Source organism: Microcaecilia unicolor, chromosome 9, assembly GCF_901765095.1.
Source record: "Microcaecilia unicolor chromosome 9, aMicUni1.1, whole genome shotgun sequence".
In the NCBI taxonomy this organism is placed as follows: domain Eukaryota; kingdom Metazoa; phylum Chordata; class Amphibia; order Gymnophiona; family Siphonopidae; genus Microcaecilia; species Microcaecilia unicolor.
Genome location: NC_044039.1, coordinates 139097377 through 139124635, shown reverse-complemented (window position 1 = coordinate 139124635; position 27259 = coordinate 139097377). Strand labels below are relative to the sequence as shown.

Genomic DNA, 27259 nt, shown 5'->3' with positions numbered 1-27259 from the left:
AAAATCTTTCAGGTCTCTTTGGAAACTAAAAAGCATTAGACCCTATTTCTGATCAGAAACATTTAGACTATTGGTACAATCATTAACATTATCCCAATTCAATTATTGTAATTCCATATATGCTGGCTGTAAAGGGAGTACCTGTTAAAAAAAAAAAAACCTCCAAACAGCTCAAAAACACTGCAGCCAGGTTCATATATAAAATCTCTCATTTTGAAAGTGCCTCCCCTTTATTAATCAAATTACACTGGCTTCCCATTAAAGAGAGAATCACCTTCAAATTATGTACTTTTATCTTTCAAATACTAAATGGCACATCTCCAGACTATATGGCACCATTAATAACTTACCTCAAAGAAACACTAAATATGAGCAAGAAACGATCTCAGACTACACCTCCCAAATTGCACAGAAGTGATCTACAAAAACTGTTCACTCTGCAGACTTCACTTATCTAGGAACCAAATGGTGGACCTCCTTACCACCCAAAATAAGAAATATACAGGAATATACTAGATTGTGCAAAATCCTTAAATCATTCCTATTCAAACAAACCCTCACAAAGAACGACCATATCTCAAAAAATTAATTATTACATGAATTGGTTATTACTCTATTACCATTAACTTTCTCTTTGCTTCATGTACATTTCTCATTCATAATCGATTTTCTGAATGATAAACATTCATAGTTATCCAATATGTTTGATACTGTATTGTAAAATTGGATTCTTACAACAAATTACTTTTCTTATGCATTATTCTTTATGTATCCTATACTGTTTATTGTAAGCCACGTGAACTCAAACGTGTTCGAGATAATGTGGGATATAATGTCTAAAATAAATCATGTAACAGGCTAAAATACTGATATGCTCATACTTCGTGGATTTATGATTATGCAGCCTATTGTTGAAAAAAATGTAGATAGGCCTGGCTTACTGCTTTGATAATTTAACAGTTTGCTGCTTTAGTGTTCACTAGGACCACCAAAATTCACACTGACTGAAGGTTAGTGTCACATTCTAACAGTGAACTGTGGCTAAAGGGATTGTTTAACATAGTAACATAGTAAATGATGGCAGATAAGACCTGTACGGTCCATCCAGTCTGCCCAACAAAATAACTCACTTTACATGGTATGCAATACTTTATATGTATACTCCGAGTTTGATTTGTCCTTGCCTTTCTCAGGTAGAAGCCTGCCCAGTACTGGTTTTGCTTCCCGATTACCAGTGTTGCCACTCAGTCTCCGCTAAGATCCCTTGGAACTATTCCTTCTAAACAGGATTCCTTTAGTATGATCTTGTGATCATAAAAGTTGATTTCTCAGTAATGTAAAACTGTGGAAACTCTGGAAGGCTGAATATATATATGGGTTTTATCTGTCTTGCCAGTGGCATGCTGTGGATACCTAGTCCATGGGGCAGTGATTTGCAAGCCTGGCCTTGTGATACCCCAGCCAATCAGGTTTTCAGGATATCCACAATCAATATGCATGAGATAGATTTGCATACAAAGGAGACAGTGTATGCAAATCAGTCTCATGTATATTCATTGTGGATATCCAGAAAACCTGGATGACAGAAACAAGAGGCAGACCTTATTAGATGCAACAGTCTTTATTGCTATTCAAAGCAATAAAGACTGTTGTTTCTTATAAGGTCTGCCTTTTGTTTCTGTCTTCCATGTTTGATTTGGTGGACTGCTTGCTTTGATGCTTTCTTTATTCTGAAAAACCTGACTGACTGGGGTACAGGTTTGGAAATTACTGCCTGAGGTCAAAGTTTATATTTGCACCCCTCCCCCCCCCCCCCAAAAAAAAAAATAAACACATGCAAGAGTGCAGCTGACAGTGCAGTGGGCTTATTTCTTCTCTAAACTTCTCTTCCTGTTGTTGCTTTCTCTCCTGCTCATTTAGTTCACAGCTCACATTAGCTGTTTTACATACCTGCTGCTCTGCAAAAGAGATGCTAGTGACACGATTAATGAAATGGGAACACATCAGGACCTCGAGTATATGAATGGCTCAGAGGCTCTGTGTTTAATTTTGTTTCAGTGCTGCTCGATCCTCAAGCACCCTCTCAAGGTGGCACTTGGGGCCATGGCTGCCTCTCGCTCCCCCCAGTATGCCATGTAATCTTGCAGATATGGAATATTTTCATTGAGAGAGGAGCTCATTCTGAATCAGAAAATGGAATATGAAGATTCACAGCAGCAAATGAAGATAGGACAAAATTGTTAAACTTTAAAGGAACTCTTTCTTACCCTCCCCCCCAACCGTGTTCTCACAGCTCAGCGTATCTTATATACCACATTGCTTCAGTTCAAGACTTCCAAGTCCAATCTTCTGTTCCTTGAACCCTATAGTCTTTCTGTTCACTCACTTGAACGCTCTACACAAGAGAGAGGTTGGCACTCCCCTGGGGGTCATTCAGCTGACAGCCAGCCCTCTTTCCGTTCAACTGGGCCGTAGGCAACTTCCGGTCATTCCTTGTGGTTCCAGGTTCCCCTCTGTCATTCATTTATCGAAAGCCAAAGTAAGGCAGGTGAATAAATCTGTGTCTCCGTGCAACCATCACTGGTGTGTCTGTCATTAAGTTGGCCATTGGCTTGTTTTATGTATAAAACGCCATGTGGGAAAATCAATTTTAAAGACATCCTTTGTAGTCTCTGTGGACTTTTCTGATCATAGTCCAAAGCACGTGGGAGGCAATGTAAAAAAATGTAGACATTCATTTCACATGCTGAGGACAAAAACATAAAGAATCTCTAATGTACTTTCTGTGTTAAGGACTTATAATAAATACAATTTGGAAAATACTATCCGCTGAATGCTTTTTAGGGGGTTTAAAGCAACAAATTATATTTCTTGAAAATATGAAAAAATTCAGGAGACACAGTGGCAGCAGGAAACCTAGGCTACATTTGCGAACCTTGTTATTACTAATCAAGCCAGCTTGGGGATGTTGTGGAAGCAACATTTTCAGCCACCCTCCCATGGAGAAAATATTATTTATGTTATTTATGACATTTGTATCCCACCTTATCCCGAATAAGCTCAGGTTCAATGTGGCTTACATTCCAGAAAAACAACAAAGTATTCCTCATATGTTAAATAGATAATTATAACACTTAACATATGAGGAATAATTGTGTGTTTGTCATGAAGCTAAGCTGGAGTATTGGTTATGTTGAAGCAGTGGCGTAGCCAGAAGGCAGTTTTTGGGTGTGCCAATAGGTTGGATGGGTGGGCACTAGAGTTGCCAACTTTTTTGAACGAGAAAAAACAGCAACCTGATGCACCCATGCTCTGTCCCTACCCCACTCCCCATAACTTCAATGAAGGTTGCAGTGCAGGCTTCAGTGGCTGCAGGCCAATTGAAAGCTAAGGGAAGTACAATAGACTGCATTATTCAGCCCCATTGAGCCATGGTCCTCCAACACATATATGGTATTGAAGCCAAACACATTCTACATCTAGAGAATCTCCTGGCCCTCCACCAACAATGGATACAGAGCACAGCAAGGACAATTCTCCATAAAACTCATCATACAAAGAAATTTTGTTTTCTAGTGTAATCTCAATTACAGACATAGATTAACTTAAAAAAAAATCTATAAAACAAAAGTCACTCAGAACCTAGAGCAAATCTACCATGCAAACACTAACTTCCAAAAACAAAGATCCTACCTATGAAAAAGAAGTGCCTTAAATATTATAGTAGGGCCCTAAAATACAAATACATTTATCAGGAAAGCTGAACAAGCCAAATTACTACAGAATGCTACATGGAAACTTCATGCTAATAGAATACCTCAGTCACACACACAAGACACAAATGCCAAATACAGAATAAGTGACCACAAACTCTAGAAATAGAAATTAAACGGAAACCCCAAGAAACTAGACCTTGCATGTACTACAACACCAGAGAAACAAGAAAGAAAGGCATTTGCTCCTGTGCAAATATAAGATGGCACATGCCAGGGATGGTGTTAGGGGTTGCAACTAGGGCAATTGTGCTTGGTTCCTTGGCCAGAGAAAGCCTGCATGCTGGAAGCTGAAGGTGCAGCCTGGTATTGGACTTTGGGGTCCTTTCCTAGATTTCTGTCCTGGACCCCAGCCATGTTTAACATCAACTTGGCAAGATGTACATTTCAAATCCAACATGTTATATTCACAACATTGAAAATAAAATATTTTTATACCTTTTGTTGTCTGGTCATTTTTTCTCAAATCATATTGGTCCCAGTCTCTGGTTTCTGCTTCCCTCTGTCTTCTCTTAACTCACTTGCTGGGGTCTCCTATTTGACATTTCTTCTTTCTCCATGTGCATCATCCATCTCCCATCTCTGTTTTCCTATATTTCCTTGTCCAGTATCTCCCCTGTGTTCATATCCCCTCATGCATCATCGTTCTTCTATGCACCCCATGCCCAGCATATCCCTTCTGTGTTCCTATTCTCCCCCTTGTCTGGTATCTCTCTACTACTACTATTTAGCATTTCTGTAGCGCTACAAGGCGTACGCAGCGCTGCACAAACATAGAAGAAAGACAGTCCCTGCTCAAAGAGCTTACAATCTAATAGACAAAAAATAAATAAAGTAAGCAAATCAAATCAATTAATGTGAACGGGTAGGTGGAGGCGAGTGGTTACAAGTGGTTACGAGTCAAAAGCAATGTTAAAGAGGTGGGCTGTCAGTCTAGATTTAAAGGTGGCCAAGGATGGGGGCAAGACGTAGGGGCTCAGGAAGTTTATTCCAGGCGTAGGGTGCAGCGAGACAGAAGGCGCGAAGTCTGGAGTTGGCAGTCGTGGAGAAGGGAACAGATAAGAAGGGATTATCCATGGAACGGAGTGCACGGGAAGGGGTGTAGGGAAGGACGAGTGTGGAGAGATACTGGGGAGCAGCAGAGTGAGTCATTTATAGGTTAGTAGAAGGTTTGAACAGGATGCGAAAACGGATAGGGAGCCAGTGAAGGGTCCTTGAGGAGAGGGGTAGTATGAGTAAAGCGACCCTGGCGGAAGACAAGACGGGGCCCCCCCCCCCCTCCACCCCCGTGTCCATATACCCTCCTCTCCAGTGTCCAGCATTTTATCTCTATTCCATATCCCCGTTCCCCTCCCCCCTTGTCAGGCATTACCCCTCTGTGCCCATGTGCCATCCCCATACAGCATCTCACATTTGTGTCCCTGTCCCCATGCTCCCACCTAATGCCCATCATCTCCCTTCTGTATCTGTATACTTCCCTATGTCCCCTTTCTCCCTCCTCCACACCAATGTGTCCCTCTCCTCTCTGATCCCACCCCCCCCAACCAGCTTCTCTTCCTCTTTCCTTCCCCTTATGCATCTGGCTCTTTCTCCTGCACCTCTCCCCTTCCCTCCAACCTCCCCGCTGCAAATCCAAAACCTCTCCCCTTCACCTCCAACCTCCCGTCTGCAAATCCAAAACCTCTCCCCTTCCCTCCAACCTCCCCTCTGCAAATCCAAAACCTCTCTCCCTTCCCTCCAACCTTCTGCCCCTGGCAAGTCCAGCACCCTTCTGTTCCCTTCAGGCCCCTCCCCTCCCAGCCTCCCCTTACTGGGCCAGCACTCCACTGACTTCCTCCTCACCCTCTCCCACCCCTGCCACAGTGCTTCATTTAATGCTGTTGGCGCTGCTGTTGCACAGTCCTCCCACCCCTGTAGCGGCGCTTATACTTTGCTATGGCGCTGCCTGACATCAACGCTACAGATATGGCTCCGACGTCCTGCTCCGGGGCCTTCCGTGTCCTGCCTCAGTAAACAGGAAGTTACATCAGCGCGGCAGAGGGAAGGCCCTGGAGCAGGACGTCGGTGCCGCATCTGTAGCGCTGCTGTCAGGCAATGCCATAGCAAAGTGTAAGTACCGCCGCGGGGGTGGGAGACTGTGCAACAGCAGCGCCGACAGCATTAAATGAAGCGCTGTGGCGGCAGGGGTGGGAGTGGGTAAGGATTTGCTTCTGGGTGGTGCGGGCGGGCCTGAGGCCTAAACTGGGTGGGCCTGGGCCATCCAGGCCCACCCGTAGCTACGCCCCTGTGTTGAAGAGAGACAGCAACATTAGTTTGTCTTTTATGATATGTGCTTAATATAAATGACTTTGGTAATTTTACAGAATCTCAGATAATCTTCTAAGTACCTTAATTGCTCGAGTAGAGAATTCCAAAGTTTGGTACTATGATATGTGAAGCCTGCTACAAGGATTGGTTTGTAAGAAAGACCTTTGCAGTTTGGATAATGGAGCATGAGGTATTCTCTAAATGTTTTCACTGTATTACGTGAAAGTAAATCAATTAGTTGTTGCATATAGGAGGGTGATATGATGGTAAGTAAAGACAACAAAAAGAGTAGAGTAGTCAGAGGTGACCATTCTGGGCTTTTCTCTGGCATGGCATCATAAGAGGTCCCACACAAGCTTTAATCCAAAAAACGTTTATTGGCACTAGGGTGGACTTGACATGGGTCCACCTTGGTGCCAATAAACGTTTTTGGATTAAAGCCTGTGTGGGATCTCTTCATATAGACTCCCAGAGCAGTCACCTCTGTTGACTCCTGTACTCTTTTTGTTGTCTTTGGTTCTGCGTAGAGGTGTTTTTCTGTTTGTTTGTTTGTTTGTTTGTTTGTTTGTTTGCTATGGATGGTAAGCAAAACATACTGCTTATATACCCAATGCTCAGACTTGATGCATGCATTCCAGGTTTTGTAGGAAGCTGTGCTCTGTGGCCTCTAACCAAAGATTGTCTTTGCAGTAGTTAGGATAGTTGAGAGTGAAGGGAAGGTTAAAATTTAGGGAGGAAAAAAACCTATGAAGGTGTAATGTTTTGTGTATATGAAGGCTTATGATGTGTGCAAGAGACAAGCCAGTTCTGATTTGAGCTGAAAATAAAAATCAAGAGGAAACTATAGGACCAAAAACAAAGTAATTTTTAGTAAGGGAAGACATTTGGGTGCATTCAACAGTCTCTGTGAAGAACACAATGTCCAGTGAAAAATATTTTAACTACTTTGGGTCATAGAGATGGCATTCAGTGAAGAACAACAAAACTGGGGACCATTTTTATAATTTCCAGTGGGGAAGACAACTAGCTGAATTATTGACAAGTAAGTTAATAAAGAATGCAAGTTGATAGCAAGGATATACTTGAAATCTCAGATTTATTTAGCATTTAGGTGGGTTTGTATTAGCTAGATGATGACTCGGGTTTTATGTGCAGAACTTGGACTTCTGAAAATTGAAAAATGTATATATGAAAGTCTGCTGATATAACCAGTTAGCCACCAGCCACCACTATCAATAAATTGAAAACTAACAGTAAAACATAAATCAGCCATATGGTGAAGAAAAAGACCTCAGAAACTTTATACAGAGATCCATTATTCCCAATAGGTATTTATGGGGTCATATAAACAAATGTAATCAGCAGTCAGAAAAAACTGCAACCATTTTAATCTTTTTTTAAGAAAATATTGCCCCCCCCCCCCCCCCCCCCGAAATAAAAACAAGCTTCAGATTACCAAATACAAGTATAAGTGGTGCTGCTGGAGTACCTAGTGCAACTGAAATAATCCACAAGAGTAACTAGCAAGCAAAAAATATTAAAAAAAAAAACTGAAGCTGAAAATCCAATGGTGGCGGTTGTAGCAATTAACTCCAATGCTATTACATATATGGTCAGGCAGTCTATAGATTGTCTTCCAGTCTGCAGATCCTGCAATCACAAAGCTCTCAAATGGAAATATATATAGATATCTACCCATAATTCCAAAACACCTGAAAGCCCACTTCTATAAAACAACCTTCCCAACAGACGACTTCATTAGCTACGCAACTAACAAGACAGCAACCCCCACCATCACCACAAATTCTCAACTGGTCTGAATGCGAACTGAACTTGAACCTGACACCCTGCACCATGCATCTCTGAACCTTTTATCCCCCTGAAACCTGTAACCAGTTCATTCAAATAGTTAAACTGCTTCTCCCTCCAGTAAACTGTAAGCCACATTGAACCTACCACTAGAAAGGAAAATGTGGGGGTACAAATGCAATAAATAAATGAAATAGATACACAGTGTCCGGAAAAAAGTGAGCCCCCCCTAAATATTTTTGCAATAAGAACCTCAAACCTGCACTGAATTACTTTAAATTTTGGCGTGTACAAAGTGCATCTATTTGTGTCACCGATGCCAAATTACATAGAAATCTTTCTTCCCATTTAAGAGAGATTTAATTTTTACAAACTGCTGTCACAGATCTCAGTTTCCAACATGACGTAATTACTTACTTATTTGCTGACACCATCTGTGATGTCATTGCGCATTGATAAACAAGATGTTGTCAAAAGAAGATTGAGTTTTTTAATTAAAATACTCAAGAGTCTGGATCTCAATCAGGCAGACAATCGGATTTGGGGGATTTTGCAGAAACAAGTCTACCGCTGCCAGATCCATGACATTGACCATTTGAAAGAACGACTGATTGAAGAGTGGCGCCGCTTTGATCAGAGTGTTATTGACAGAGCAGTGAACCAGTGGCAGGATCGACTGCATAAATGTATTTGTGCAGGTTCTGTTAAAGATTTGTTTAATAAATCCTTGGAGACAGGAGAGGTGCCATAGGATTGGAGAAGAAGCTAGAAACTACAGGCCAGTAATCCTCACTTGGTTATTGGAAATGTAATGGAAATATTGCTGAAGGAAAGGATGGTGAATTTCCTGGAAGCCAATAGATTACAAGGTCTGAGACAACATGGTTTTACCAAAGGAAAATTGTGCCAAACGAATCTGATTGAATTCTTTGACTAGGTGACCAGAAAATTGGATCGAGGACGCTAGATGTATTCTACTTAGATTTCAGCAAAGCCTTTGACACGGTTCCTCATAGGAGGCTCTTGAATAAACTTGACAAGCTGAGTTAGGACCCAAAGTGGTGAACTGGATTAAGAACTGGTTGACAGACAGATGCCAGAGGATGCTAGGATCGGTGCTAGGGCCAATTCTGTTCAATATATTTGTAAGCAACATTGCCGAAGGGTTTGAAGGTAAGGTTTGTTTCCTTTTTGCGGATGATACCAAGATTTGTAACAGAGAGGAGAACATGAAAAAGAATTCACAAAAGTTAGAAGAATGGTCTAATTTTTGGCAATAAAATTCAATGCAAAATGCAGACTGATGCACTTAGGGAGTAGAAAAAGGGAGACCTATATGTTAGATGTTTTTGGGACATAGACCGTAGAAGTCCGCCTGGCTCTGTCCTTGTGTTCCCAACTGTTGGAGTTGCCATCCTGCCTATCTGAATCTTGTCATTTGCGCGACATAGACTGTAAAAATCTGCCGGGCACTGTCCTCAAATTCCGAACCAGGACCGATTCTCAGAAGACTGTGTTCATGAGGAGCTAGCTAAACTAAAAGTAAACAAAGTGATGGGATACATCAAAGGGTACTCGAGGAACTTGGAGAAGTTCCGGCGGCTCTGCTGTCTGACCTCTTCAATGCTTCCTTACAGTCTGGAGTGTTACTGAAGGACTGGAGAAGGGTGGATGTGGTGCCTCTGCATAAGAGTGAAAGCAAGGAGGAGGTTGCAAAATACAGACCCGTCAGTCTGACCTTAGTGGTGAGTAAACTAATGAAAACGCTTCTAAAGTGGAGGTTTGTGAGGTTTCTCAAATCGAATGGACTGCAAAACCTGATGCAGCATGGTTTCTAGAGGCAGGTCTTGTCAGACAAATCTGATTGACTTCATTGATTGGGTGACCAAGCAGTTGGACATGGGAGGGGCACTAGATGTGGTATATTTGGATTTTAGCAAAGCCTTTGACACAGTTCCGCATGGGCAACTGATAAATAAATTGAATGTCCTCAGTATGGGACCTAAAGTGACTGACTGGGTTAAAAACTGGTTAAATGAAAGGAGACAGAGGGTAGTGGTAAATGGAGCTTGCTCCAAGGAAAAGGATGTTAACAGTCGTGTATCTCAGGGATCGGTCCTCGGGCTGGGGGCTGGCTCTTTTTAACATCTTTGTGAGAGATATTGTGGAAGGATTGTCTGGTGAGGTTTGTCTCATTGTGGATGATGCCAAACTCTGTAATAGGGTGGACACCCTGGAGGGTGTGGACGACATGAGCAAAGATCTAGCGAAGCTTGAAGAATGGTCCAAAAATTGGCAACTAAGATTTAATGCTAAGAAATGCAAGGTCATGCACTTGAATTACAAAAATCCAAGGAAACGGTTCAATATAGGGGGTGAAATGCTTCTGTGTATGAAAGAAGAGCGGGACTTGGGGGTAATTGTGTCTGAGAATCTTAAAGTGGCTAAACAGGTGGAAAAAAGTGACGGTCAAAGCCAGAAAGATTATCAGATGCATAAGGAGAGGGAAGACCAGCAGGAAAAAAAGAGATGATAGTGCCCTTGAATAAGTCTCTGGTGAGGCTCCATTTAGAGTACTGTGTGCAATTCTGGAGACCGCACCTACAGAAAGGTATAAACAGGATGGAGACGGTCCAGAGGGCAGCTACAAAATTGGTTAGCAATCTCTGTTATAAAACATATATGGACAGGCTTATGAACCTCAACATGTATACTCTGGAAGAGAGGTAGGAGAGAGGGGCTATGATCAGTGGCGTAGTCAGACCTGACTTTTTTGGTGGGCCCAGAGCTAATATGGGTGGGCATTATGTATATAGGTATGAGTAGTGTTTTTTGGGATACTACAAATAATGCCTTAGAATGCTGCCAAACTGCTGCCCTGCATCAATATAAACCACATACATACTTTAAAAAAACCGATATTTGTAAATATAGCTACAGTATGCCATATCAAACTTGACCAGACATAAGTCTTCTATAATGGCAAACATCTCACACACATGACAGGATCCTGCATTATAATTACAGCAATGACATATAACCATGTATTCAATTCTGGTAGCACCTCAATAATAGCAACAAAATCCCGTCACTGCCAGGTACTTTGTGAAGTAACACTAAATCCTTCAAAGAGGCTTCTTAGAGCCTATACTGCAAACCATAACATCAGTTCCAATATAGTATCTTTAAAAAGGCAGCAGTGAATATACACAACAGCAATACACATCCCATTGGAAAAGCCAGACAAGTCAGACTCATAGATCCCCATACAAACCACATTCCAGCAGAAACTCTCACTTGCTCGTCACATGCAGACCACAGACCAGCCCTCATCAATTACAGAATAAAGGACCAAAAATTAGAAATGTATTGATTTATTTTCTGAATTCTATGCCACACTGTCTCTTCTAAGCAGATCACAATTCAACACACATAATTTTAAAACCTATTACAAAAACATATAAAACATAAAGACCTTCCCTACGCCCCCCCCCCCCACCCAATCCATCCCAGCTGCCTGGCATCACCCTTCCCTTCTGTACCTTACCCCCCACCCCACCCCACCCCATCCATCCCTGTAGCCCAGTATCATCCTTCTTTTCTCCATCATCCATCCCATAGCTAAGCATCAGCTCTATCCTACCACCCCGCCCTGTAGCCAGCCTTCCCTACCCCCCCCCCCCCCCCCATGGCATTACATATGACGTTTTTTTTAATGTCCTGGGCACTGCAGAGCCCACCTCCACCGCATCAGTCCACCCAGAGAAAACTGCCTACACTTTTTTTTAATTTTTAACCTAGGTAAAGGTCAGAAGGTCACGTGATGCTATGGCCGTGATAGGCTGCTAGAGGAAGCTTCTCCGGCTCCCGTTTCCTCCCCTGAGTTTATTATACGGTCCCACGGTATTTAATCAGACTGTTTTTGTCTCTATATTGCACCCCCAGCACAGGGAGTCGGGAAAGCCGGTCAGTAATAGGTATGGCAGCGCCAAGCGCTCAAAGAGAAGCTCCAAGGTAAGAGTGCCAAAGACAAGATGGCGGCACATGCGAGTCCACCCGAGCCTACTGTGTCGTCGGCGTGGTTCGCCGAAATTACGACGGAAATTTCTGCAGTGTTGGAGAGTTTGTTGGAGCAGCGATTGTCACCAATTGATGAGAAATTAGAGCATGTTCAGTCGCAAGTTGCGGAGCTTTTGAGGGACTGTGTGGCCTTCCAAATGCGCGCCAGTGAGGTGGAAGACAGAGTAACAGAGGTGGAAGAAACGCAAGGGACTCTTAAGTAAAAACTGCTTACCCTGGAAGAGAAGTTGGAAGACCTAGAGAACAGGTCCAGGAGGAACAATTTACGCTTAGCGGGACTGCTGGAATCGATACCAGATAGAGAGCTCAGTGTATTCCTGACACGCTGGATCACAACAGAGCTGCAGTTACCTGGAAGCTTATATTTGCATTCCAATTAGCGCTGGCATATTTTTGAAAAGAAATATCTACTATAATAAAACTCACCCTCAACGTCTGAAGACAACGTTCGGAAGTCACTCAATCACTCCCTGAAGGGTTCGTGGATTCATGGTGGTGAAGCCACTCCACTGACCCGTGCCCCGCCCACGGCGTCAAATGTCAGAACGTTGTCTTCAGAACAGTAAACTAAAGGAAGGGATCGCCAGCAAGCAGGTGGAGGAGTAGTTTCCCTACTCCTCCCCCTGCCTAGGAAACGAAGCCCACCAACCTCCAGACCCACCCGCGGAAAAGTCTGGAGGGAAACCACCTCCAAGCTCCGGAGTCCAAATGACTCCGGACACCAGTGTTCGAGGTCCAACCCCACTCCACCCACCAAAGCTGCAGTTTGAAAGAAGCCACGCCCACAGAATGCAGGAGGTGCAACACCCCTGCCAAACCCCCCCCCCCCCCAAGCCCCCACCGTCGCGTTGCTTTGCCAGCGGGGGAACCCGAAACCCCGCCAGCAGAAGTCCTGTGTTTTCTGCTGAGTCTCCAGCGATCTTCGGCGTTGCTAGCCTGTGCAGGCAGGGCTTCTGTGCGTCTGACATCCTGCACGTGCAGGACGTCAGACCGCACAGAACCCCGCCCTGCACAGGCTAGCAAGCAACGCCGAATATCGCTGGAGTGAGACTCAGCAGACAACACAGAACTTCTGCTGGCGGGATTTTGGGTCACCCGCCAGCAAAACTACGCAACGGTGGGTGTGATGGCGACTGTGGGTGCGATGGCAGCGGGCGGGTGCATCGCAGTGGGTGAGATGGCGGCGGGGGGGGGCATCGCGCTGAGGAGGCGCTTCCTTCCTTCTTTAAAGCAGGATCCCCCCCCCCCCAAACTGAACTATACAACACACACACACACACTCTCATCTGGCAGCGCTTCCTGACCCCCCCCCCCCCCCCACACACACACCACACTTACTCACTCTCATTTGGCCACACTTCCTCAATGCCCCCCCAACACACACACACTCTCACATCTGCCAGCGCTTCCTGAAACCCCTGCCCCCCCCCACACTCACTCATCTGGCAGTGGTTACTGAACCCCCCCCCCCCACACACACACACACACACACACACACTCACTCTCATTTGGCCACACTTCCTCACGCCCCCCCAACACATACACACTCTCTCATCTGGCAGCACTTCCTGAATCCCTGTCCCCCACACACACACTCACTCACTCATCTGGCAACCCCCCCCCACCACCACACACACACACACACTCTCTCTCATCTGGCAGCCCTTCCTGAACCCCCCCCCCCCCACCCCCCCACACACACACACTCATGTGGAATTGCTTGATAAAACGCCCCCTCCCCCCCCCCCCAACACACACACACTCACTCACTCACTCACTCATCTGCAGCACCACACACCCCTCTTTTTCCAAGCTGAAACCCCCAACACACACACACACCCACACACCCCTCCAACACACACACACACTCACTCAGTCTCTCATATGGCAGCACTTCCTGAACCCCCCCCCCCCACACACACACACACACACACTCTCACTCATCTGGCAGCCCTTCCTGAACTCCCCCACACACACACACACACACACTCTCATGTGGAAACGCTTGATAAAACGCCCCCCCCACACACACATACTCACTCACTCATCTGGCAGCACCACACACCCCTCTTCTTCCAAGCTGAAACCCCCAACACACACACACACCCCCACACACCCCTCCAACACACACACACACACACACACACTCTCTCTCACCCTCATCTGGCAGCGCTTCCTGAACCCCCCCCCCCCCCACACACACTCTCTCTTTCTCATCTGCCAGCGCTTCCTGAAACCCCTGCCCCCCCCCCACACACACACACTCTCACTCTTCTGCCAGTGCTTCCTGAATCCACGCCCCAAACACACACACTCTCTTCTGGCAATGCTTAATAAACCGCCCCCTCCCCCCACACACACACACTCACTCATCTGGCAGCACTTCCAGAACCCCCACACCCCTCTTCTTCCAAGCTGAACCCCCCCAACAAACCCACACAACACACACACCCTCTCTCTCATCTGGCAGCACTTCCTGAAACCCCATACACACACACACTCACTCACTCTCTCTCTCAACTGGCAGCAATTCCTGAACCCCCCCCCCCCCACACACACACACACACACACACTCTCTCTCTCTCATCTGGCAGCTCTTCCTGAAACCCCATACACACACACACACTCTCTCTCTCTCTCTCTCTCTCTCATCTGGCAGCGCTTTCTGAACCCCCTGCCCTCCCCCCCCCCCCACAACACTCACACACTCTGTCATCTGGCATCGCTTCCTGAACCCCCCCTCCCCACACACACACTCACTCTCTCACTCACATCTGGTAGCGCTTCATGAACCCCCCGCACCCCTCTTCTTCCAAGCTGAACCCCACCCCCAACACATCCCCCCCCCCCCCACCCCCCCCCACCCCCAACACAACACACTCTCTCTCTCTCTCCCCCCCCTCTCCTCCAGCACACCAATTGCTTGGGTGCAGTGGTGGGAATCTCAGACAACAGAGAGAGGGGGGGGGCCTGACACCAGAGAGAGAGGAAGGGAGGTATCTCTGTCACACACACACTCTCTCTCTCACATACAATGTCTTTCTTGACTCTCACACACTCTGTCACACACACACTCTCTCTCTCACATACATGTCCTTTCTGACTCTCACACACTCTGTCCACACACACACTCTGTCTCTCACATACATGTCTTTCTGACTCTCACACACTCTGTCTCACACTATATCACATTCACTCTCTATGTGTCACAAGTCACTCCACACACTCGCTTGGTCTCATACACTCATTCTCACAGAGATCTGTGTCTCACACACACTCTCCTTCGCACACACACACACTCTGCTCTCACACTGTGTCTCACATACGCACTTGCACACACACTCTGACAGACACACTCACACCCAGACTCACTCTCTCTCTCTCACACACACTCACACTTTCACTCTCTCTCACACACAGTCCGCTCTCACATATACTCTCCCAAACATACACACTCTGAGGAAAACCTTGCTAGCGCCCGTTTCATTTGTGTCAGAAACGGGCCTTTTTACTAGTATGAATATAAACTAAGTCATTGCAGTAGCTCCCTATCCACTTTCACTTCAAGTTTCTCTTACATACTTCATTCTGTAACTTCCCATTACCTCGCCCCTCTTATTGCTGCCCCTCTCTTTGTGATCTCCCCTCATCAGGCAAGTCACTCTTTATGGCCGCCTCCTACACTATCAACACCTGACTGCTTTTTACCATACAACACTTAGATTAGACTTCAGAGTTTTGCTTTGTTTCAACTTTTCTATTTAGTTTCTATACCACTATTTACCTAAAAAGCCAAGAACCCCACAGAGTGGCTTACAACATAAATCAAATTACAGAAGCAAAAACATAATTTATGTTGCGTTTAAAGTACAAAATAAAAAAACATGTACTAAATCATCCATTCATCTTATTTGATAAGAGGCATGGTGACTACTTTGTGCAAGAAAGTTGTACTATAGAGCCCTCTATGAATCACTACTTATCAGACTACATGGAGTTGAAGTTCAATTGAAAATGCCTAAAGCAGGGGATCCAATTCAGAAGATATAGGAGCGACTATAAGTAGGGCCCCTGCACTTCAGTGACTGCTTGAGTAGATTGTATACCATTGTTTAAGAAAATGTAACTTAATAGAGAAATTTTCACTTACCCACTTTTGCCACATCAGAAAAAAGGCAGTAGATTTCAGACAGCCATGAGGGAGACCAAAATCCCACTATCTCATTTCTCTGGCCTTTATCTAAATCCATTCTAAAAAGCCACCTTTTTGGAGGCAGCTTTTAAATTTTTAAGCTCTGTTTCTCCTGATCACATCCTTGTTGGTCTTTATCACATTCTTAACGTCATTTGTACTGTATATACCTTGTTATATGTGTATACTGCCCTCCTTGAACAAATGATGAATCCAAAGCTGTACAGTTCTATATGTGGAATAGCAGTATTGAAATTAGTGATTAGTAGCTGTATCTGTTTGGGAGCATGCTTGTAAGGAACAAAGATGTTTGACATATGTTTGCTTCCTCAGTGTGATGTTTGTTTTTTTTTTAATTTAATGTCAGCATATTCAGTGAGCGAAGTTTCCTCTGAAGTAGTTATTGCTTTATATGGTGAAACAAAGGAAAGAATAGGATAAGCTTGATGGATTTTGTATCTTGCCACTGATTTCATAAACACTGAATTTAATGTACTATCTTAAATAGTAAGTTTGATAATTACTCCCAATAACTTTTCATTATACTGTTCTTTTTGCATAGGTTGTTTATCCCTATCTAGAGCAGTCTGAAGCAATTTGCTAGCATGTTTATGCAGAAATTTAAAATATTATTGACATAGCTTTGTAAGTTTTAATAATATATTCTAGTACTGGATATATTTGAGATAGTGTTGTGTGAAAATCTAGCTTTTGATAGCAATATTTAGTTGTATTTGTTGTTTTTTTTTTTAATGTAGGTAACAGTACCTAGACCTTCAGTAACATCCACACAATCTGCTTCTGAGAGCTTTCATAATGGCCCTCTTATAGAGAAGAAAGAGATACAACCCATGGAGCACACAGTGGAGCTTTCATCCCCTCAGGAAAACTTGACAGGATTGATGACATCAGAAGGTGTCTTGAACAGTAGTATCTGCAGACCAGATCAGCAGTTTGAGCAGATCAATCCTGAGGTATTTCAGAAAGGCAGGCATATTTCAGAATGTGTCAATCTCAAGAATGTAGCCAAGCAGACTTACTTGAACAGTATAATGAGAGGCTGTTGGAAAGAGATTCTGGAAGCCCATCATTAGACTCTAAAGAAAGACATCCAGTTGTTTCTGAGAATGCCATCAAAAAATTAAACAAAGGTCAGTGTTAATGGAGGATTCACCTCTTCAGAATTCAAAACCAATAAAGGAAGAGCCTTCAGCTGCTAGTAAAACACCTGTAGAGCCAAGATCAAGAACTTTCTGTTCAGTGCCAAATCAAGAATCAAATAATGAAACACCAAAGTTGCTGAAAGCTAACACTGTAGAAATTTCTTCATTAAAAGTTACTGAGTACTGCAGTGTTGGAACAGGAACCCAATGGTCATACAAGAAAATGGATTCCATGATGACAATAAGGACCTTGATAACAGTGCTGAATTTTTAATCCAGAATATAGATCTTCCTGTGCTCCATGGTGATGAAAGAGAAAAAAATGGCCCCAGAAATGAAGAACTCTTAAAATCCATTTTAGAAAATGAGAACTCTCAGCAACAAAAAAAAGGATTCAGTCAGGGACACCTTCTGCCATCAGGCAGAGCCGCATCCCAATATTAGCACAAGAGATAGACACAGCATCTGAGTCGTCATCTCCTGTCTCAGCAAAGGAAAAGCTGCTTCAGAAGAAGGCTCATCAGACAGATTTAGCCAAGCTACTTATGGAAAAAAGGCAACTCAAATCTTTCTTTGGTGAACTCTCAAGTTCCTCTGATAAGTCACTTGACGAAAAGGTGTCTCCTGCACCTGTACCTGCACCGTCATCTGAAGAAGATCCTTTGTCGTTTCCTAAGTTAGCAGTAGATCAACAAATTGGCAAGCAAGGAGAAGATGGCCCTTTATCACCAAGTAACCCTCATTCCAGAAAGAGCAAAATTCCAAGGCCAGTAGCATGGGCTAGCAGTGATCCAGTCAGTTCTGCTTCAGCTCAATTTCTTCCTCATCCACCACCTGGAAAACCACCAACAAGGCCTGGTGTAGAGGCCAGTAAGATGAATAAACAGACTAAAAATATATATTAATTGTGAAGTATTTTTAATCACCAGCTTTTCTTCAAAATACATTCAGGATTTTGAAAGCAAATGTACATGCAATATTTCACTTTGCAAATTATCACAGATAAAAGAATCTGATCATTTAAAATCTGCTAATTTGGATACATTTTCAGAGTACAAAAAAATACAAGCATGCTTTGTAAAATGCAAAAGTATGTAATTTCAAACCATAATCCTGGAATGTGTAGTAGGATGTGATACATAATTTTACCTACTTATACAGCAAGGCCATTTTATAGAAACCTACTTTTGCAGGTAAATCACTGTCTTAGCAGCAAAAATGACTTTGAAAGTTGTGCCCTAACTGTGAGGTTAGAGGCCTGTACAGATTTAATAGATATAAACAACATGTTTTTATCTTTGTTTTTGCAAAACAAAAAAAAATGCGAGCCCCAGACCCATTGATGACATTTTTGTTTTCAGAAAAATATAGCATAACTTGCTACACTAGAAAATTGTGGCTATTTAATTATGCATATTTGTTGTGGAAAGTATTAATAAAAGCATTTTGCAGTTGAAGACTGTAATCACACGTAAAGCCTTCAAATCTACCCTTATGAGATTCTAATCCATAAAGAACTAAATGACATGAAGAAAAATATCTCAAGGGAATAAAATGCTTCTTACAGACTACAGTAGGAACATCAGTTGTGATATTTTTGTTACCTGACATATTGCTTTATTTCTTTGCAATTCCCACTAAATTCAGTATTATTTTCTGGCAAATCTCACATTTTGTGATTTATAAGGTCCAGCGCAAGGGCATTAAGCACCATAACAAACCTTCAGCTTCATGCCCTCCCAATCTCCTAATTAACTTTGAGGCCCTCAACTCCTACCTCAGACTTTGATAAATAAACTGAAACATCATGATTATAACAGAACAGATCTGTGAAACGCACATAGACCGCCTTGGTGAATTCTTTCACGAAGGCAGTAAATAAATCCAAATAATAATTTGACATATACATTTAAATATTAAACTTTATATAATATGTGAGTTATATACTTGAATATAAACTGAGATTTTGCTGCCAAAAATGGGGATCTCTGTTTATATTTGAGTCTCCCCACTGTTGCCAGCATTTTATCTCCCACTCCCCATGGTTACCAGCTTTAATTTTCAGCTCCTGCACATGTGCAAGGTCTGCTGGCTCCCACCATCTGAGTCTCCGAGAGGGCAGGAGCTGGCAGGCCTTGAGCATGCGCAGATGCTCAAGGCTCGGCGTCAGCCGAAGGAGGAAGAAGCTGCTGCTACCAGGCCCACGAACAGCTTGAAGCCTTTCTTCTCTTGGCAGCCAATGTCCCCACTGCCCTGGAGTGTTCCTTCCGGGTTTGTGGTAGGGACCTGTGGCTCTGCCTCTAGCTGCCCCAATCTTCCCCAGAAGCCCTCAGCTACCAGCAGCCAGACAAGTAGCAAACAGCCACCCAGCCCTTTAATAGACCCAGGGCCCTGAAGGATACCCCAGCTACCCAGAAATAACCAGCACTGTTCTCGGCTTATACTTGAATAGGTTTATATTCAAGAACATGTTTATAGTCAAGTATATACAGTATATGCAGTTGTGTGCTGATAAATTTTGAAAAGGCTCTCTCTCCAGAAAAAAAAAACAAAATACCCATAGATATGTACATAACTTATTATACATTCTATTGGTACGAAAGTATATGCAGGCAGCAACCAATTTACAAATAATATAAAACATACAATATTCTTTACTGTAAATTACAAATGCCAATTGATTTTCGCCACACTGTTGTATCTGTAGCCAATCTATGTTTGCTATTCATCCCAATCTGCTAATTCTTTACACAATAAATTTGTTGACATTAAATCTGACGGATGACTTACTGTCAGACTATTTCTCACCCTATATACCAATTACCCACTATTGGGAAAACTGAACAAGCTTGACAGTATACATTCCTACAGGGATACTACATGCCAGCAGAATCTTCACCTCAGTCACACATGCAGGAGAACATGGACAGACCCTCAACTGATACAAAATAGACAAAATATGGGGCCACATGAAACATGCAGACAAAAACTGGAGACACCCCCCCCCCCCCCCCCAAGAAGCCAGATTATATATGCAGTGAAAACACTGGTAAAAGTAACAAATGCATTTTCTTCCATAATCCGCTGAATACAAAATTAGAAAGATATATATTTCCCCAAAAAGCAAGCAACCATAAGCAACATATCCCCCTTTCCTCTTCCCTCCCATCCATGAGCAGCATGTATGTCCCCCTCTCAATCCCCTTCTCTATGCTGCATTTCTCCCTTTTCCCTCCATATATGGCATGTCACCCTCTCTTTTCCCTTAAGTTCTCTCCTTCTCATCCACATGCAGCTTGCCCTCTTATTTCCTCTCATCCACGCAGCTTGTCCCCTTCCCTCCTCTCATCCACGCAGCTTGACCCCTTCCCTTCCTCTCATCCACGCAGCTTGACCCCTTCCCTTCCTCTCATCCTACACAGCTTGTCCCCTTCCCTCTCATCCATTCAGCTTGTCCTCTTCGTTCCTTCTCATCCATGCAGCTTGTCCCCAACCCTCAGTCTCATCTACACAGCTTGTCCTCTCCTTCACGCAGCATGTTTTTCAAACCCGCTCCCTGCTCCTACCTACACAACCCTCCGCTCCTACCTTACACAGTCCTGGTGGTCCAGTGGTCAGCTGGGGCAGGAATGATCCTCATATGCTCCTGCCCATGTAGTCTCCGCTCTTCTCCATAGTTCGTACTGTTGAAAAGTTGTAAGTTTGTATTGTAAGTTTCAGCAGCAGTCCTCGGCCGACATTTTCAATAGTACGGACAATGGAGGAGAGTGGAGGACTGCATGGGCAGGAGCGTTTAAGGATCGCTCCTGCCTCAGCTGATTACAGCAGCAACCGGCTCGCAAAATTGGACATAAATCACTACCGGCTCGTGTGAGCCGACTCCAGCATACCACTGAGTATGTACAAAAAAAACATTTGCCCGGGTAAAGGGCAGTTGCTTTAATCCAAGACATGGCGTAGTGATAACTCTACTTCTCAAGAAGTTGTATTTGTTTCTCGACACCAGTAGAGCACAATTTAAAATTGGTTGCTTAATTTTTAAGGCATTTCACTGTCAAGGTCCTTTTTACCTTAGGAACACTTAACCCAACCCAAAGTATTCCAGCCTGCGCCCATATATTTCATGATGCTACTCTACTGTAGTCCTTTCTGTCATGTTGCACTCCCTTTTTTTTTGAACAGGTTACTAAGGAACTCTGGATGATGATGGGGATAACGTCTGTAAATTACTGGCTTTTTATAATTCTCTGTCTAATCAACAAAGATTTCCAAGTTGTAGTGAAGGATGTGTTTATTTAGTGAGCTTGATTTGTAAAATGTTTTTATTTACAGTGGAGCACCCGTTAGTGCGCAGTGTTCAGGAGGCATGGCTGTGTAACCGCATACTATAGATACGCTTACTACCGGAACAGTAAAGAAATACTGTAGCTTCAAAGACTAAGTGTGAAAATTTTTATTTACAGTATTTCTACAATCATCTGCAAAACATAACACAAAACAAGTACTTGTAATGTGCTCATTTTTAAAGTCAGTAATCTTTAGGTTAATGATATGTTGGTTGGTTTTTTTTTTTCTTGCAAAATCAGTCATGCTCCTAAGATGCATGATTTCTAAAGGTTCAGCTACATGTTCCTCCGTAAATCTGGTAATTTTATCAAGAACAGCAATTACTTTGGCAGGCATAATTTCATAGTTGGCACATCATCATCATCCTTGTTACTTTGGTTGTTCTCTGGAATATCATGATATGGTTGAACAGCCTGTATAAGTCTCCACCTCTGACAAAAGTTCCATATTAGGAACACCAGCATCGTTATTTTCGGCCCACAATAACTTAGTCACTAATCATTTCTGCAGACTTTTCTATGTCAATGTCCTTTAACTATTGTAGATACAGGCTGCTTTTTGCTCATTTTCTGGTTAAAGGTCTCGATGCAGTCTGTTTCAGTTAAGCCTTCAAAGTCTGACTCACTGGAAGAACTGCTTTCAGTAAAGGCACCATCCAGGCCTCTCATCCAACAGTTTTCAATGGATGCTTGTTTTACATCATCCCACGCCCTTCTTAACTACTACTATAAATCATTTTTATAGCGCTACCAGTCGTACGCAGCGCTTCACAATTGAACATGAAGAAAGACAGTCCCTGCTCAAAAGAGCTTACAATCTAATCAGGACAGACAGGACTAACCATGTAAATAATTTCTTCAGATCAGTGGCATAGCCATAGGTGGGCCTGGATGGGCCAGGGCCAACCTAATTAGGGCTCAGGCCCACCCAACAGTAGCACACATTTAGCGGTAGCTGGTGGGGATCTCAAGCTCTACCAGCTGAAGGTCTTCCACCTGATGAAATGAAAATGCTACTCTCCATGATACCAGCACTTGCACATGCTTAGTTTTCAGCGCATGCGTGCTGCAGACTGCCAAGGGTGGAAAGAAGCGTTTCCTGCCAGCTGAGGTTTTTTTTTTTGTTTTTTTTTTTGCTGGGGGGGGGGGGGGGGGGGAGGAGACCACCCACTAGGCCCACCCAAAATCTGTTTTCTGGCTACGCCCCTGTTTCAGATTCAACTTTTTCAGAAATTCTGGAATGTGAGGATTTTCTGATGAAACAAGGGCTGACACTAGCTGTCGTCTGTAACTGTGTTTGAAGTTCTTGATTATGCCCTGGTCTAGTGGTTGGATTTTGGATGTGGTGTTCAAGTGAAGGTAGAGAACTCAGATTTTTCTATCCCTTGAGATCAGAATCCACTGGGGGGTGTGCAAGGCAGTTATTCAGCAACAGGAGTGCCTTTTTCCTAAGCTTCTTTGAATGCAAATCCTTTCGAACAGATGGAACAAATGACTTATGAAACCATTCATTGAACAAGGCAGTGGTCATCCATGCATTTTTGCTGCTTTTATAAATTACAGGTAATTTTGATTTGTTTAGATGGCTGAAGCAGCGTCAGTTTTCAAATTGTCCAATCAGCAACGGCGGTAGCTTGTAACTGTCAGTTTATTAGTGCAGAAAAACAGTGACACAATTTAAGGACAGCCCTTAACTTGGTAGGGGACACACTGGCAGCAGCTTTGTCTGCCGATCAGCTTTCCCCCCCGAAATCAGCACTTATGAGATTCCGTGGCATTTTTTTGAACCTATTTATGTAATCTCTGCTAGCAGAAAATTCATGTCCAATCAATTGTTCAAAATTTTCAGTTTGTGCTTGGAGTATTGGCCCACTAAGAAGTGTTCCTTATCTCGCTGTTGTGTAACCACATTCACAGTGCTTTGTCAAGCTTGGGTTTGGCTGCATAATGCACACGCTTCTGTTCAAGTCCTTCTGAAGTTTCAGTATTTTTAATGAAGTAACATAGGTTTGCTTCATTTCCAAACCCTCTGAGTGTTGATTCTGAAATTTTGAGGTTCTTCTCTATTTTAGCTTGTAACTCTCCTTTGATTACTCTATCCACAGCCGATGTAGCAGTGCTTGCGCTTCTTTAAATCCATACTGAATATAAAATATTCTGTATAAAGCAGCAAGACAGAAATATGTCTCACTTCTGTTTCACTTGGCCCGGAAATGAAGTTAGTTGTAGCTACCGCCAGGTCATTTCCGGTACAGCCTATTGTGTATTGAGTACTGTGCATTAACTTTATGATTTTTGGAGACAGGTATTACCACCTATAAAGCAATCGGGCGCTTTAATTGTGCGCCTACTAATGGTGCTCCACTGTATTAAGGTTGTGTATTGGATCTGGAATGTTTTGCAGTTTTAATTCTTGATTATTATTATTGTGATGTGATATTTGAAATATTTTTGTGTTGGCATATATTGGTTTGCAGTGTTAATAAGGTTATTTATTTTAATTTGGTAAGTTTGTTGAAAATGTGTATTTTATGAATGTGTATTTGATTTTATGTATTATCCTGCCTTGCAGAAGTGAGAAACGGCATTCAAATAATGTTTGAAAGCAACCCATTCTCCCCACGAGTAATAGTACATGCTGATGGATTTTTGAGTTAGTGAAACTCTCATGATTTATTATTTTGATTCAACTTCAGCTGTCTTTGTTGCTTTAGTAGGTGGTACCCTTGGCTAGTGCCCAAATGTCACATTGTGTTTAGAGGTACCTGAAACTGTCCCATATTAATTTGTTCTCGAAGCAAACCACACAAACACAATACAAGTGTCATCATGTGGTCAAAATGTAGTCACAGCTTTATTAACTTATATATTCACCAAGCCACAATCCTTACTCACATAAACATATCCCTTTCCTTTTGTTGCATAGACAGCTAATGTCAAGGCAACTCCTCACAATACTTTCCATGGACCTTCACCCAACAAGAAAATCCATGTTGCCTCTACCCCAGCCCTGCCATATTACAAACTAGAGACTGTACTGGGCTGATGTGGCCCCATTCGTGCCATATGGCCCCCACATGGAGAGTCCCCCACCCGGGCCTCCTATTCTGCATTATCCAGTGACAGCTACAAGGCTCCAAGCCCAGGTGAACCAGAATATCCTAGGGCCTGCCTCGGATGACCACCTGCGCTACAGCTTCATGTTTCCTTAATCATAGGAACAAAATTACCCCACCTTCCCTCCTTAAATGCCCTAAATACAACACATCAAGGGAAGGGTGGGTGGATGCTCCAGCTGAAGTGGCTCAAAATTGAGAACCCTTGACCATCAACCCAACCAGCACTTCCCCCTAACTCAATCCCCATCAGGGCTGTTGAGAGGGAGGGGAAGGGGCAAAATTCTTCAGGCCCGGCCTCCAAGGGGAGGGCCCAGTGCTGGCAAGCTTCTTCATGCCTTCTTCCGGGTCTGTCTCTCCTGTTCCTGCTGTCCTGCCCAGAACCCAGATGATTGCATTAACGTGATATCACATTAATACAATCATCTGGGTCCCAACTCCCAGCACACAGGAGTAGGAGAGGAGAGCAGCAGTCATACAGGAAGATAAGGGGGTAAGCAGAGGATGGCGGTTGTCTGAGTGTGGGGTGACCCAACCACTTAGGGGGGACGGTGCAGTGCGGCAGTATCCTGAGTGGGGGGAGGGCAGTGGTCTGGCCCTGCCTGGGCCCTGCTGGGTCTGTCAGTGGCCCTGCCCCCCATTAACCCACTCTCTTCCTTCCAAACCCAGCCCCACTAACACTTGTGTTCCTTGCATGGCAACATTCAAAATACTTTTCCCACCCAAGCTTCCACCTTTGTCTGACACAGTCCACCACCCCACCCAAAGGATCATACTGGTCCATTCTAGTCTGTTTCCAGCTTCAGGGACAAGCCCTGACACCTCTTCTAATCTCACTAGTACAGGAAAGTGTATGTTTTTTTAAAAAGCTAATACTGTGTATATAGATAAATAGTTTTTGTAAATTGAATTGCATCCTGAATGAAAATAATGACTATATTTTCTTAAAGGTTACGAAGATATAGAGTGCTTGGAAGTGGCAGCTCGGACTCTGATCTTTTCTCTCGCCTTGCTCAAATCCTAAATGGATCTCAGAAAACAAGAAGTTCATCTCAGTCTAAAAGTCCAGGATCTCATAGCCCGAAAACTCCACCCAAAAGCCCCGTCATCCCCGACGCAGCCCTAGTTCCTCACCTAGGAGCTCTTCATTACCCCGTACTGCCAGTTCTTCATCCTCAAGAGCTGGGCGGCCCCACCATGAGCAGAGAAGTTCATCTCCACATCTTGGACGGAGTAAATCCCCTCCAAGCCTTTCAGGCTCTTCCTCTTCCCGGAGGTCCTGCCAGCAGGAGCACTGTTGCAGTAACAGAACAAAAATGGCTTAAAGGGAACTGCAAGTGCCCACCACTCAACAAGCAGTAAAGGCAATCGTGGGAAGTCCTCCACCAGAGAGAACAAAGTGTCCAGTAAACTGAGCAGATAGTAATCAGGTGGTGTTACTGGTATGACAGGTGTTCAGCCTCCTAATCCTGATGCACGTTGTGTCTGTACTGTATACAACAAAAAAAATCAGTGTTGGTTTTCACTTCCTCAAGAAGGTACACCTAAATCTTATTCATAAGAAAACAGTAGCCAGATATTGCCTAAAAGCAGACAGCACACAGATCAGGACCGGTTTTTGAGAGTTAAAAGGGTTGAAGACAAAGGCCAGGAATGTGAGAGATTGTTAAAGTAATGATGATCTCTAAGTGGGCATTCAGTTACTTTTAATTTTGTTTTTGGCTTTCCTAAAAAAAAAAAAAAAGGAAATGACGTTAAATGCCACTGCCTGAGAGGTTCTTATTGCTCCAGCGTGTGTTAGGGTAGAGTAGGATGTTCTTGAAAGAACAGTAAATATTTTAAGCATTTTAAGTATGTTAGCTTGCAAACCACCTTTCTTGAGCCACCCAGTGCCTCGCTCCGAAAGTCTTCTTAAATGTCACATTTCTTGGTCTACTGTGCATTGTAGCCTGTAAATCACAGTTTATAAAGCAATGTTAAATTTTTCTTAATGGAACTGGTAGCACAATTTGGGGGTAAAGGGAATGAAACATCTTAGGCAGCCAGTCTGAATATCTTAGTCCTTAATGTCATAGTTTCTGTTGTTGACCTTGAGGGCCTTGACCTTGCCTTCATGTGGTTGATTTCTGTAGTGTGTTATATAGCCCAAGCTGCTGTGGGACAGATTCCAGGTTTTGACAACTCACTATTAGCTATTTGCTTGGAGATGCTTGAAATATATCATCATTCTCAAGTACTAAGATGAATTTGTAGTAGTGCTAATAATCATTTTTCATATGTGTAGTTGCTACTGAACCATACTTTGTCATAATGACAAAATGAAATCAAGTTTTAACTGATTTCCAAAGGCTTGTGGGAAGGGTAGAGGGTCGCGATTACAGTTTGGATCTGTTGCCACATGTAACATTTATGTTGATTGATTATCCTCTTTTTGATTTTTGTATATCTATTTTTTGTGGCTGTGCTGTTTTAT

General features: G+C 43.4%; 1 protein-coding gene across 1 annotated transcript in view; it reads left to right on the top strand.

Moving 5' to 3' along the window:
* The window catches only part of TTBK2 (tau tubulin kinase 2), a 237559-nt gene extending 211029 nt beyond the window's left edge, over window positions 1–26530 (top strand). The window contains 8 exon segments of the mRNA XM_030214295.1: window positions 16920–17169; window positions 17172–17318; window positions 17321–17527; window positions 17530–17726; window positions 17729–18194; window positions 25736–25891; window positions 25894–26088; window positions 26091–26530. Coding sequence (XP_030070155.1) covers window positions 16920–17169; window positions 17172–17318; window positions 17321–17527; window positions 17530–17726; window positions 17729–18194; window positions 25736–25891; window positions 25894–26088; window positions 26091–26209 — 1737 coding nt within the window. The 3' untranslated portion in view covers window positions 26210–26530.
* Window positions 26531–27259: the final 729 nt, after the last annotated feature.